Source organism: Kogia breviceps, chromosome X, assembly GCF_026419965.1.
Source record: "Kogia breviceps isolate mKogBre1 chromosome X, mKogBre1 haplotype 1, whole genome shotgun sequence".
Classification (NCBI taxonomy): Eukaryota; Metazoa; Chordata; class Mammalia; order Artiodactyla; family Physeteridae; genus Kogia; species Kogia breviceps.
The window spans coordinates 64,569,731-64,584,367 of NC_081330.1; the positions used below are offsets into that span (position 1 = coordinate 64,569,731).

The 14,637-nt window shown below is 40.8% G+C and overlaps 1 protein-coding gene across 2 annotated transcripts in view; it reads left to right on the plus strand.

Moving 5' to 3' along the window:
• The first annotated feature begins 13,441 nt into the window (after window positions 1-13,441).
• The window catches only part of BRWD3 (bromodomain and WD repeat domain containing 3), a 128,621-nt gene continuing 127,425 nt past the window's right edge, over window positions 13,442-14,637 (plus strand). The window contains exons 1-4 of one of the 2 annotated variants that reach the window (XM_059050745.2): window positions 13,442-13,721; window positions 13,848-13,906; window positions 14,109-14,138; window positions 14,540-14,599. In XM_059050745.2, the coding sequence (XP_058906728.1) occupies window positions 13,691-13,721; window positions 13,848-13,906; window positions 14,109-14,138; window positions 14,540-14,599 (180 nt within the window). In that variant the 5' untranslated portion in view covers window positions 13,442-13,690. The remainder of the gene's footprint in view (window positions 13,722-13,847; window positions 13,907-14,108; window positions 14,139-14,539; window positions 14,600-14,637) is intronic. The other variant, XM_067023146.1, reaches the window with a different exon arrangement.

Sequence of the window (14,637 nt, forward strand, 5' to 3'; positions counted from 1 at the left end):
GTGCAAAAGCTTTTTTTTTTTTTTTTTTTTGTGGTACGCAGGCCTCTCACTGCTGTGGCCTCTCCAGTTGCGGAGCGCAGGCTCCGGACGCGCAGGCTCAGTGGCCATGGCTCACGGGCCCAGCCGCTCCGCGGCATGTGGGATCTTCCCAGACCGGGGCACGAACCCGTGTCCCCTGCATCAGCAGGCGATTCTCAACCACTGCGCCACCAGGGAAGCCCTGTGGAAAAGCTTTTAAGTTTCATTAGATCCCATTTGTTTATTTTTGTTTTTATTTCCATTTCTCTAGGAGATGGGTCAAAAAGGATCTTGCTGTGATTGATGTCATAGAGTGTTCTGCCTATGTTTTCCTCTAAGAGTTTGATAGTGTCTGGCCTTACATTTAGGTCTTTAACCCATTTTGAGTTTATTTTTGTGTATGGTGTTAGGGAGTGTTCTAATTTCATACTTCTACAGGTAGCTGTCCAGTTTTCCCAGCACCACTTATTGAAGAGGCTGTCTTTTCTCCAATGTATATTCTTGCCTCCTTTATCAAAGATAAGGTGACCATATATGTGTGGGTTTATCTCTGGGCTTTCTATCCTGTTCCATTGATCTATATTTCTGTTTTTGTGCCAGTACCATACTCTCTTGATTACTGTGGCCTTGTAGTATAGTCTGAAGTCAGGGAGCCTGATTCCTCCAGCTCCATTTTTCGTTCTCAAGATTGCTTTGACTACTCGGGGTCTTTGTGTTTCCATACAAATTGTGAAATTCTTTGTTCTAGTTCTGTAAAAAATGCCAGTGGTCATTTGATAGGGATTGCATTGAATCTGTAGATTGCTTTGGGTAATACAGTCATTTTCACTATGTTGATTCTTCCAATCCAAGAACATGGTATATTTCTCCACCTATTTGTGTCATCTTTAATTTCTTTCATCAGTGTCTTATAGTTTTCTGCATACAAGTCTTTTGTCTCCTTAGGTAGGTGTATTCCTAGATATTTTATTCTTTTTGTTGCAATGGTAAATGGGAGTGTTTTCTTAATTTCATTCTCAGATTTTTCATCATTAGTGTATAAGAATGCCAGAGATTTCTGTGCATTAACTTTGTATCCTGCTACTTTACCAAATTCATTGATTAGTTCTAGTAGTTTTCTGGTAGCATCCTTAGTATTCTCTATGTATAGTAGCATGTCATCTGCAAACAGTGACAGCTTTACTTCTTCTTTCCCTATTTAGATTCCTTTTATTTCTTTATTTTCTCAAATTGCTGTGGCTAGAACTTCCAAAACTAGGTTGAATAAGAGTGGTGAGAGTGGGCAACCTTGTCTTGTTCCTGATCTTACTGGAAATGGTTTCAGTTTTTCACCATTGAGAACAATGCTGGCTGTGGGTTTGTCATATATTGCCTTTATTATATTGAGGAAAGTTCCCTCTATGCCTACTTTCTGCAGGGTTTTTATCATAAATGGGTGTTGAATTTTGTCAAAAGCTTTCTCTGCATCTATTGAGAGGATCATATAGTTTTTCTTCTTCAATTTGTTAATATGGTGTATCACATTGATTGATTTGCATATACTGAAGAATCCTTGCATTCCTGGAATAAACCCCACTTGATCATGGTGTATGATCCTTTTAATGTGCTGTTGGATTCTGTTTGCTAGTATTTGGTTGAGGATTTTTGCATCTATGTTCATCAGTGATATTGGCCTATAGTTTTCTTTCTTTGTGTCATCTTTGTCTGGTTTTGGTATCAGGGTGATGGTGGCCTCGTAGAATGAGTTTGGGAGTGTTCCTCCCTCTGCTATCTTTTGGAAGAGTTTGAGAAGGATAGGTGTTAGCTCTTCTCTAAATGTTTGATAGAATTCGCCTGTGAAGCCATCTGGTCCTGGGCTTTTGTTTGCTGGAAGATTTTTAATCACAGTTTCAATTTCAGTGCTTGTGATTGGTCTGTTCATATTTTCTATCTCTTCCTGGTTCAGTCTTGGCAGGTTGTGCATTTCTAAGAATTTGTCCATTTCTTCCAGGTTGTCCATTTTATTGGCATAGAGTTGCTTGTAGTAATCTCTAATAATCTTTTGTATTTCTGCAGAGTCAGTTGTTACATCTCCTTTTTCATTTCTAATTCTATTGATTTGAGTCTTCTCCCTTCTTTTCTTGATGAGTCTGGCTAATGGTTTATCAATTTTGTTTATCTTCTCAAAGAACCAGCTTTTACTTTTATTGATCTTTGCTATTGTTTCCTTCATTTCTTTTTCATTATTTTCTGATCTGATCTTTATGATTTCTTTCCTTCTGCCAAATTTGGGTTTTTTTTGTTCTTCCTTCTCTAATTGCTTTAGGTGCAAAGTTAAGTTGTTTATTCGAGATGCTTCCTGTTTCTTAAGGTATGATTGTATTGCTATAAACTTCCCTCTTAGAACTGCTTTTGCTGTATCCCATAGGTTTTGGTTCGTCGTGTCTCAATTGTCATTTGTTTCTAAGTACTTTTTGATTTCCTCTTTGATTTCTTCAGTGATCACTTCGTTATTAAGTAGTGTATTGTTTAGCCTCCATGTGTTTGTATTTTTTACAGATCTTTTCCTGTAATTGATATCTAGTCTCATAGTGTTGTGGTCAGAAAAGATACTTGATACGATTTCAATTTTCTTACATTTGCCAAGGCTAGATTTGTGACCCAAGATATGATCTATCCTGGAGAATGTTCCATGGGCACTTGAGAAAAATGTATATTCTGTTGTTTTTGGATGGAATGTCCTATAAATATCAAGTAAATCCATCTTGTACAATGTATCATTTAAAGCTTGTGTTTCCTTATTTATTTTCATTTTGGATGATCTGTCCATTGGTGACAGTGGGGTGTTAAAGTCCCCTACTATGATTGTGTAACTGTAGATTTCCCCTTTTATGGCTGTTAGTATTTGCCTTATGTATTGAGGTGTGCCTATGTTGGGTGCATAAATATTTACAATTGTTATATCTTCTTCATGGATCGATCCCTTGATCATTATATAGTGTCCTTCTTTGTCTCTTGTAATAGTTTTTATTTTAAAGTCTATTTTGTCTGATATGAGAATTGCTACTCCAGCTTTCTTCTGATTTCCCTTTGCATGGAATATCTTTTTCCATCCCCTCACTTTCAGCCTGTAAGTGTCCCTAGGTCTGAAGTGCGTCTCTTGTAGACAGCATATATATGGGTCTAGTTTTTGTATCCATTCAGCCAGTCTGTATCTTTTGGTGGGAGCATTTAATCCATTTACATTTAAGGTAATTATTGATATATGCGTTCCTATTACCATTTACTTAATTGTTTCGTGTTGTTCTTGTAGGTTTTTTCCTTCTCTTATGTTTCTTGCTTAGAGAAGTTCCTTTAGCATTTGTTGTAAAGCTGGTTTGGTGGTGCTGAACACTCTCAGCTTTTGCTTGTCTGTAAAGGTTTTAATTTCTCCATCAAATCTGAATGAGATCCTTGCTGGGTAGAGTAATCTTGGTTGTGGTTTTTTTTCCTTCATCACTTTAAATATGTCCTGCCACTCCCTTCTGGCTTGTAGGGTTTCTGCTGAAAGATCAGATGTTAACCTTATGTGGATTCGCTTGTGTGTTATTTGTTGTTTATCCCTTGCTGCTTTTAATATGTTTTCTTTGTATTTAATTTTTGACAGTTTGATTATTATGTGTCTCTGCGTGTTTATCCTTGGGTTTATCCTGTATGGGACTCTGTGTGCTTCCTGGACTTGGTTGACTATTTCCTTTCCTATATTAGGGAAGTTTTCAACTATAATCTCTTCAAATATTTTCTCAGTCCCTTTCTTTTTCTCTTCTTCTTCTGGGACCCCTATGATTCGAATGTTGGTGCGTTTAATGTTGTCTCAGAGATCTCTGAGACTGTCCTCAGTTCTTTTCATTCTTTTTTCTTTCTTCTGTTCTGCAGTAGTTATTTCCACTATTTTATCTTCCAGGTCACTTATCCGTCCTTCTGCCTCAGTTATTCTGCTACTGATCCCATCTAGAGTATTTTTCATTTCATTTATTGTGTTTCTCATCGTTACTTGCTTCCTCTTTATTTCTTCTAGGTCCTTGTTAACTGTTTCTTGCAATTTGTCTATTCTATTTCCAAGATTTTGTATCATCTTTACTATCATTATTCTGAATTATTTTTCAGGTAGACTGCCTATTTCCTCTTCATTTGTTAGGTCTGGTGTGTTTTTATCTTGTTCCTTCATCTGCTGTGTGTTTTTCTGTCTTCTCATTTTGCTTATCTTACTGTGTTTGGGGTCTCCCTTTTGCAGGCTGCAGGTTCGTATTTCTATCTATTTTTGGTGGCTGTCCCCAGTGGCTGAAGTGGGTTCAGTGTGTTGAGCAGGTTTCCTGGTTGGGGGGACAAGTGCCCCTGTTCTGGTGGATGAGGCTGGATCCCGTCTCCCTGGTGGGCAGGTCCACGTTTGGGGGCGTGTATGGGGATGTTGGTAGCCTTACTGTGATTCTAGGTAGCCTCTCCGCTAATGGATGGGGCTGTAGACCTGTCTCGCTCTTTGTTGGGTATAGGGTGTCCAGCACTGTTCGTTGCTGGTCCTTGAGTGAATCTGGGTCTTGGTGTTGAGATGGAGATCTCTGGGAGATTTTCGCCGTTTGATATTATGTGGAGCTGAGAGGTCTCTTGTGGACCAGTGTCCTGAGGTTAGTTCTCCCACCTCAGAGACACAGCCTTGACACCTTTTGGGAGGTCTGAGGTCTTCTGCCAGCATTCAGTGGGTGTTCTATAGGAGAATTTCCAAGTGTAGATGTATTTCTGATGTATCTGTGAGGAGGAAGATTGATCCCCGTGTCTTACTCTTCCGCCATCTTCTCACTCCCCCCGAGAACATCAACATTTGTCACCTATAAAGCAGAAACTAACACACCATTGTAAAGCAATTATACTCCAATAAAGATGTTAAAGAAAGTATATCTTACTAATTTTTGTTCATTTGATTACCAATTACAAACAGATGTACATTTAAACCTCTTCTTATCATGGTTGATTTGTAACTTTTTTCTTTCAGTTTTGTCAATTTTTTTCTGTATATATTCTGAGTCGTTTTTATTAGAAACATACAAGTTTATTAGCATTGTTGGTTTTTTATAGTGAAATTAAGCAATATCTTATAGTAACAGTGATCTTTGTCCACATTAAACCTTAAAATTTTACTTAAAAAAATAAATAAACATCATTATAAAAGAATCTGTCACCATACATAGTTATAAAAGTTTTTTTCTTGCAATGAGAACTTTTTTTTTTTTTGGCTGTGCAGTGTGCAGGATCTTATTTCCCCAACCAGGGATTGAGTCCGTGCCCCCTGCAGTGGAAGCATGGAGTCCTAAGCACTTGACCACCAGGGAATTCCCCATGAGAACCTTTAAGATCTACTTTCTTAGCAACTTTTAAATATACAATACAGTATTATAACTATTGTCACTGTGCTGTACATTACATTCCCATGACATTTATTTTATAACTGGCGAATTTGTACCTTTTGCTCCCTTCACTCATTTCATCCACTTTCCCACGCCCTGCCTCTGGCAATCCCACCAATGTGTTCTCTGTATCTATGAGCTCATTCATTTGTTTGTTTTTTTAGATTCCACATGTGTCTTTCTCTGTCTGACTTATTTTACTTAGCATAATGCCCTTAAAGTTCATCCATGTGGTCACAAATGGCAAGATTTCATTCTTTTTTATGGTTGAATGATATTCCATTTTCTTTATCTATTCATCTGTCTGTGAACACTTAGTTTGTTTCCATGTGTTAGCTATTGTATACAATGCTGCAAGGAACATGGGGGTGCATATAACTTTTTGAATTAGTGTTTTCATTTTGTTCAGATAAATACTCAGAAGTGGAATTGCTGGATTATATGGAAGCTCTATTTTTAGAACTTTTCAGGAAACTCTATACTGTTTTCCAAAGCGTCTGCACCAATTTACATTCCTGCCAACAGTGTATAATGGTTCCCTTTTCTCCACATCCTAGCCAACACTTGTTATTTCTTGTCGTTTTGATGATAGCCATTCTAACATGTGTGAAGTGATATCTCATTGTGGTTTTGATTTGCATTTACTTGATGATTAATAATGCTGAGCACCTTTATTTTATTATTATTATTATTTTTGGCGGTACACGGGCCTCTCACTGTGGTGGCCTCTCCCATTGCGGAGCACAGGCTCTGGACGTGCAGGCTCAGCAGCCATGGCTCACGGGCCCAGCCGCTCCGCGGCATGTGGGATCTTCCCAGACCAGGGCACGAACCCGTGTCCCCTGCATCAGCAGGTGGATTCTCAACAAGTGCGCCACCAGGGAAGCCCGCTGAGCACCTTTTCATGTACCTGTTAGACATCTGTATGTCTTCTTTGGAAAAAAAGTCTATTCAGATTCTCTGCCCCCTTTTTTTTGGGGGGGGGGCTGTGTCCCATGGCTTGTGGGATATTAATTCCCTGACCAGGGATTAAATCTGGGGCCTGGGGACTTCCCTGGTGGCACAGTCGTTAAGAATCAGCCTGCCAATGCAGGGGACATGGGTTCGAGCACTGGTCTGGGAAGATCCCGTATGCCATGGCGAAACTAAGCCCATGCACCACAATTACTGAGCCTGCACTCTAGAGCCTGTGAGCCACAGCTACTGAGCCTATGTGCCTAGAGTCCTTGCTCTGCAACAAGAGAAGCCACTGCAATGAGAAGCCTGCACACCGCAACAAAGAGTAACCCCAGCTCACCGTAACTAGCTAAAACCCCTGTGCAACCACAAGGACCCAAAGCAGTCAAAGCTAAATAAATAAATAAATAATTAAAAAAAAAAAAAAAAAAAAAAAAAAAAAACGGGGCCCGGCAGTTAAGCTGGACCAGCAGAGAGTTCCCTCTCTGCCCATTTTTAAGTCAAATTGTTTACTTTTTGTTATTGAATTGCATGAGTTCTTTATATACTTTGGATATTAACCCCTTATCAGATATACGACTTGCAAATATTTTTCTCCAATTTAATAGGTTGCCTTTTTATTTTGTTGATAGTTACTTTTGCTGTGCAAAAGCTTTTAAGTTTGATGTAGTCCTACTTGTTTATTTTTACTTTGTTGATGTTTTATTCTGCCAGTTCAAATCTACTCTTGTTCCTTCTAGTAAGTTTTACATTTCAGTCATTGTTCTTATGAACTCCAAAATCTTCATTTCACTTTTTTAATATATAATTTATCTCTATTTATATTCTCTATTTGATGTGACATTGATGCCATACCTTCCTTTACTTCTTTAGTCATGATTTCTTTAAAGTTTCTTTGCACCTCTTTTTAAAAAAATTAATTGATTTATTTACTTGGCTGCATCGGGTCTTCATTGGGGTATGCGGGATCTTTCATTGCGGCGCGTGGGCTCTTCTCTCTAGTTGTGGCGCACAGGCTAAGTAGTTGTTACACACAAGCTTAGTTGCCCCACGGCATGTGGTATCTTACTTCCGCGACCAGGGATCAAACCCTTGTCCCTGGTATAGGAAGGCGGATTCTTAACCACTGGACCACCAGGGAAGTTCCCTTTAGTTCTCTGAACATATTTATAATGGCTACTTTGAAGGCTTTGTCTATTAAATCTACCATAATTTGACCATTTTCACAGGCAGTTTTTGTTGCCCCCTTTTTTTCTAGTGTATGGTTCATATGTCTCTATTTTTTGCATGTCTCATAAATTTTTGTTGGAAACCGAACGTTTTAGATAATATATTGTAGCAACCCTGGGTACTGGTTTCTCCTCCACCTCCAGGTCTTGTTATTGTTATGTGCTTGTTTACTTCACTGTGTGAAGGCCTTGATGTTGCCCCTCAGAAAGTGCAGCCTTGAGTATGCCCATAGTCACCCTGGGATGACACTAATTTTGGTAGGGCTCTCTTTGTCTCTTTCCCTGACCACTCCCAGCTCTTAAATTTCATTAATTGAATGCTGTTTGCTCTACTGTTTTCAACAATACTGTTGGACATTATTGATTCACAGTCTGATCCAGTCAAATTTGGGTTCCTTTGAAGAGATATTTCCCTAAGCTAGTGTTTGAGATTTGTTCTGACCTCAGGAGGGCTTTTTACCCCCTTTTTTAGCTGCACTGCCCAGCTTGTGGGATCTTAGTTCCCTGATCAGGGATCGAACCTGGGCCCTTGGCAGTGGGAGCACAGAGTCCTAACCACTGCACCACTAGGGAATTCCCAAGAGGGCTTTTTTCAGTTGTCTTTTTCCTATGTTTCTCTTCAGCAAACTAACCAGTTTATGGTTTAGCTTATAATTCCAATGAATCTACCAATTTCCTTCCAATTCTTTTTTACCACAATCTTCACCATTTTGTAGAGTGCTCTTAGGCTTGAATTTCTTCACATTCTGTTGCAAAGTCAGTTCTTCTGGGGAAAGATTCACAGCTTTCTTCTAAACCCTGTTTCTCCCCTAGGGAAAAAATTTTGAGCTACAGCTCTGGCACTCAGGGCCAGGACAATGATACACTTCTCTCTGACAACTCTGCTTTTGGAGATGCGTGCTCAGTGTAGGAGGGGAGCAGCAGGCCCAGGTCTCCTTGCCTTGCCTCTCTTAACATATATCTCTTGTGCCTCAATCTGGTGCAAAGGTGATTGGGGCCTCAGTATTCTCATTGCCACCCATCATGTCCAAGATCTAGTCCCATGACTGGGGGCTGGGCAAAAGAAGGAAGCTCCCAGCTCTTGGTTATAAAGAAGTTAGCCTTAGCAACAGGTAGTTGGGAGAAGTATAAGAAACACTTATGTCCTGTCCCACACAAGAATATAGCCCTTCAACTGAAAAGGAGGGGGAGAGGAAGGCCTCTGTTCTTGGCTATTCTACTCTACAGTGGAGTTTCCATGTTGATAAGCTTCAGTAGGGGGAGGAAGGGAGTGGGTCTTGGTTTAAATACAATAGATGTTCACTGTTTTTAAAGTTTTAGTAGATTTCAGACTTCCCTGGTGGCACAGTGGTTAAGAACCCGTCTGCCAAGGCAGGAGACATGGGTTTGATCCCTGGTCTGGGAAGATCCCACATGCCACGGAGCAACTAAACCTGTGCACCACAACGGCTGAGCCTATGCTCTAGAGCCCATGAGCCACAACTATTGAGCCTGTGTACCACAACTACTGAAGCCTGCAGGCCTAGAGCTCGTGCTCTGCAACAACAACAACAACAAAAAGCCATCACAATGAGAAGCCCATGCACCTCAACGAAGAGTAGCCCCCCCGCTCACTGCAACTAGGAAAAGGTCGCACAGCAATGAAGACCCAACACAGACAAAAATAGATAAATAAATAAATAGATAAATAAATAAATATTTTTTAAAAGTTTTAGTAGATTTCTTCAATACGTGTTTTTTTAAAAAATTGTTTTACGACATTAGGACCATTTCCAGAAACTTTAAATGATTGTTTATATTTTATAAGTTTTACTAGGTTCACTGGGGAACTGGTCTACAAAGCTCTTTATGCTGTCATGCCAGAAGTGAAACCTATCCATTCACATGTAATGTTGTTATTGATATAGTTGGATTTATGTCTGCCATTTTAATTTTTGTTCTATATATCTCATGTCTTTTTGTCCTATTCTTCCTTTTTTCCCCCTTTCTTTTGAATTAAGTAAATATTCCTTAGTGGAACTTTAAAATTTTTTTGTTTCATTTTTTGAACTTGTTAAACTATTTTTTCACTCTTTTAAAAGTTATTTTCTTAGTGGCTCATCTAGGGTTGATTATATACCACTTAACAGAATGTAGTTCACTTTTATACTAAATCAGTTCTTTTGAGATATACAAATGTTACTCCTATTTTGTTCTATTCCCTCTTCCTTCTTTTTTTTCCTATTTTTGTTATGCATATCACACCTATACAATGTACTAAAATACATTAACATATTATAATGTATGTGATATGTTTTTAATTCAAGAATACATTATTTTAATAATTATAGAATTTTGTTATTTTAATAAACTGGGACAGGAAAAGAGAGCAACTATTTATTTACAGAGTTTGGTATATTAATCTTTTTTTTAAACTGTCTTTTTGGTTTTTGACCACTCTGAGTGGCTTGCGGGATCTTAGTTCCCTTGTGGGACTGAGCCTGGGCCCACGGCAGTGAAAGCATGGAGTCCTAGCCACTGGATGGCCAGGGAAGTCCCTTAATCTTCTTATTTACTACTTCTGTCCCTCCATCTCAGAATTTCCTATTTTTTTTCTTTCTTTCTTTTCTGGCCATCCTGGGGAGAACTGTTAAATTGTCAACTTTGATCTTCCCTTAAAATGTGATTTTTAAAGAGTCAGAGTAAAATAAATGATTTAGTGGGTTTAGTTATATATCTTCCAAAAGATATGTCCATGCCTTAACCTCTAGTACCTGCGAACATGACCTTATTTGAAAATAGAGTCATTGTAGATGTAACTAAGTTAAGGTTCTCAAGATGAGATCATTCTGGATTTGGGATGGGGCCAAAATCCAATGACTGTTGTCCTTGTAAGAAAAAGGAGAGGGAGATTTAACACAGGGACACACAAGGAAGAAGGCCATGTTAAGCTGGAGGCAGAGATTTGAGTTAGGCTACCATAATTTCCAGGAATGCCAGGAGCCATCAAAAGCTGGAAGAAAGGTTCTCCACCAGAGATTTTGAAGGAATTCTGGCCTGGCAACAGTTTGATTTCAGACTTCTGGCCTCCAGAACTGTGACAAAATAAATTTCCCTTATTTTAAGCTGCCAAGTTTGTGGTAATTTGTTATGGCAGTCCTAGGAAACTAATACCTATCAGGTAAACATTCATGATTTTTTCTATGTAAATCCATATTTGCTTTAGCTTATAAAAATGTCCTTCCCCTCCCAATTAAGCCTTTGGCCACAGGGTTAAGACTGGTGATTTTAATTGCAACAAAATAATTCAAAGCATTCAGCTTATCCTAAAGAACAAATGAACACTTTTATGTTAACACACACATTTTAATAACTTTCCTTTTATCAACCTAGTCCTTATAGTCAAGAAAACAGTAGGGAATTTGTGCCAGTTTATTGATTTGTTGCTCATCATCTCCAAATTCTCCATTATTGACTGCTCTATGAAAATAGATCTGGGCTATCTAAATATTTTTCCTTTGGTCAGCGAGAACTGAAGCTTTGTCAGTAGAGCAAACTGGAAATACAGTATAAGAAGAAAAGGTTTTGCATCCTGCTTCTGCAGTGCTTATGGAGTAGGCTGCTCCTGCAGCTTGTGCAGCTTTCTCTCCTGCCTGGTTCCTGTGGTGCATGCTTTTGGTAGCACCCAGCAGCCTCCCCTGGCACCTTGACTCTGGTGGTTTTGTAGTAAAGTGCCTCTGGTGAGACATTTCCCTGTGAACATTATTCCCCATGTACCCTAGAGGGTTGATTCCAAAAGGTAGGCTTCTAGAAAGTTCCAGAAGTTGGAGTTTCAGCAAGGTACCACAGTATCTTTCCTGCCATTGAATGAGCCTTGGTTGGCTGTGTCCTCTCCAACAAGGTCTGTATCTTAGCCCTGGTCAGGCAATAGGGATTGAGAGTACTCTCAGCTCTAGGGTTAGTGGCTATTATTATCTGCTATTATATTATATACTATGTCTTCTATTCCTATATTCTTTAGAGTTATCTTTACACCTTACTAGGTAATTCCTCATTACTCCAATCTCCTGCTGTTAATAACTCTGTACCTTAAACTTTCTTTATTCAAATTACTGTGTGCCTTTTCTCTCCTGATTGCACTCAGACTGATATTGAAGTGATCACTGAAATAACAATGCCCTATACAGTTTGAAATATGACACAAACATATTCACATGACTTTTACAGCAATTACTGTGAAGTGGGCATGGCAAGTACTATTACACTTTATAGATGAGGAATAAGGTTCACAGAATTGCTGTGAGTTGTCCAAAGTCATATAGTCATTTTTATAATTTGTAAAATGTGGATAACAATAGAAACTACCTCCTAGGGTCATTATAAAGATTAAATGAGGTAAAATATGTAAAGTGCTTAGTACATTGTAATGGCTTAATGGTAACTGTTGTATATATTATACTTGATCTGTAAAATATATTTAGTCTGGTGTTTTGCTAAGCTACTTGCAATGAGTTATCTAGGGCCTATAGATCTTTTCAATATCTAATATTTTTCAGTTAATGGCATTTGTCTTATCAAGTACTATAGCATAATGACCAAAGATAGACCTATCATATCACATCTTGTGTGGTTCTTTCTTTCTGAGGGGAAAATAATGGCTAGAGTGAGAACTAACCAACCTAGGCTAAGTTTATGCCAGCATAATGCAATTCTAGGCACACTGTGGTCAGTGGCTGAACTCTGAGTGAGGAAATCAAATTCCTAAGAATCCAGCCCTAACCTTAAAAGGTGAACCTTCAAATCTGAATATTTCAATGTAAACAGTACATACAGCTTAAACAGCATTTCTGGTCTCATCAGGTTCAGCTTCTATTAATTACTTTTTGGTCAGGGGTTGAGGTGGGAATATATTACACGAGGGAAAGTAGGGAAGTAGACTGTTTACTATATGTGTGTCAATTACTCTACAAATCCTTTGATCACTTAAGATTTCAGTAACCAACTACTGAAAGTCAGTACTGTACTAAGAGTTAAGGGTTATATATTAAATAACGAAAATTGCCCCAAACATGTAGAAAACTACCTTGCATACAGATATGCAATAATACATAAAAATCCATGGTTGACAGTATTTGAAGACACAATTGAAAATTATCCTATAGGAATGGGACAGATATGGCATGTGTTAAACATTCAGAAAGGGAAAAAATAAAATGCTTCATGTCTGACAGCAAATTCTGAAAATTTATCAGAATCAGGGGACGTTTTGAGAGCTGCTCTTTCTCTATAACAATATGAGCCCTGCCCTCCGGACTGCTAAGTTCACAGCATTTTCATCTGGTACAAAAATCATTTTAAACAGAAACAAGTGACAACGAAGTAGGGGCTCCTTTTCTTTCTCAGTTACGAGATCCTTTAGCGGCTAGCCTCCTTTCGGTGGAAGAGAGACAAAAAAACCAAAGCCTCCTCGGTGCCGGGAGGGAATCGAAGAAAGCAGCTGAACAAGTCGGCTCCTCACATGTTCCTCACGACCACGACGGAGGGAAAGGTCCTCAATAGGAAAGTGCCCGATTACCCTCACACGAAGGGTAATCACTCTGGAACTCGCCGAAGGGAACTTCACCACTGAGTTCTACGGTAGCTGCCAGAGCGTCTGCCATCAGTTAGCACCTCCCCTTCCTTCCGGGAGCCGTAGCTAGGTAACTGTCGGCTGTATTGGAGAGCTGAGGACTGGAGGATGCGTTAGTGCCTCTGGCGGTGAACAACGAGCGCTGCAGGTCCCTCTCACAGTTTTTACCCTCCCCTCTCTCCACCCCCTTTGCCCCCGCCCACCCCTCCGCCACTTCGGCTCCTCCCTCCTCTTCTCTCTCTCACTCTCCTTCCTCCTCCGCCTCCTCAGCGCTTGGGCTAGAATATCTATGGGTCGAAACGTGATGCGATGAATCCGAGAGAGACCGAAACTGGGACGAGGAGTGCGGCGGAAGCGGCGGGACTCCTGGGCATGGGGGCTTCACCACAATAGAGGCAGCATCCCCACCCGCCCCCGCCAGCCCCTCTGGAGCAAATCCCCCAAACCCCCTCGGGAAAAGGATGGCGGCGGCACCTACCCAGATCGAAGCCGGTGGGTAGCTGTGTCCGGGGGCTAAGAGGATGGGGGCTTAGCGCGACGGCTGTCAGTTTCTTTTGAAAAAGCTTCTATTTTTTCTTCTTTGCCTCCCTCTCAACCTCTCCCCACCCCCTTCCTCAGAGCTGTATTACCTGATCGCTAGATTCTTGCAGTCCGGACCCTGCAACAAATCCGCTCAGGTGAGAAGGGGAAGGAGATCTGGGAGTCTTGGGGAATGGTCCCAGTGGGGAAATCGAGGCAGTGGGGTGTGCGGTTCCGCTGTGGGTGAGGGAAAGGCCGGCCTTGAGTAGCCCTGCCGTCAGCGGCTGGGTTCAGTTTGGGGAGGGAGGAATGGGTTGATGGCCCGAGCTGCCCTCATATCCGTGTTTCCCTTTTGCTCAGGTGCTAGTGCAGGAGCTCGAGGAGCATCAGGTACGCAGCCCCTTCGGGAAGAGGTGGGGACGGTTGGGGTGAGACTGGAGGAAGGGCAAGTAAGGGGCGGAGGGCTAGGGCCGGGAGGAAGGCTTGGATCTGGGCACTCATAGCTGTTGTCACAGTGGTGAACCGGCTTCTTCCCTCAAAAGGGGCGGATATCGCTGGGGTCTTAACTCGCCCCCTCTTTATGCCTGTGGGAGGTGTTTTTTCAGGATTTCCTCCTCCTCGGCCTCCTTGCCCCCACACTCGTCTAGCTCTGAGACAACAGCTATCAGGCCAACAGAAATAAAGACGCCAAAGGGTCGAGGACCCGGACCCAAACTGGGTCGGGTTGATGCGGAGCAGAGGCTTGGCCTTTATCGTTGCCCCCTCCCCCCTTTCTTTTCGCCGGCCCCCAGCTTATTCCGCGCCGGTTAGACTGGGAGGGGAGAGAGCACCGAAGAAGCTTCGAGGATCTGGTGAGTAAAGTTTTCATTTCAACTTAACCCAACTCTTT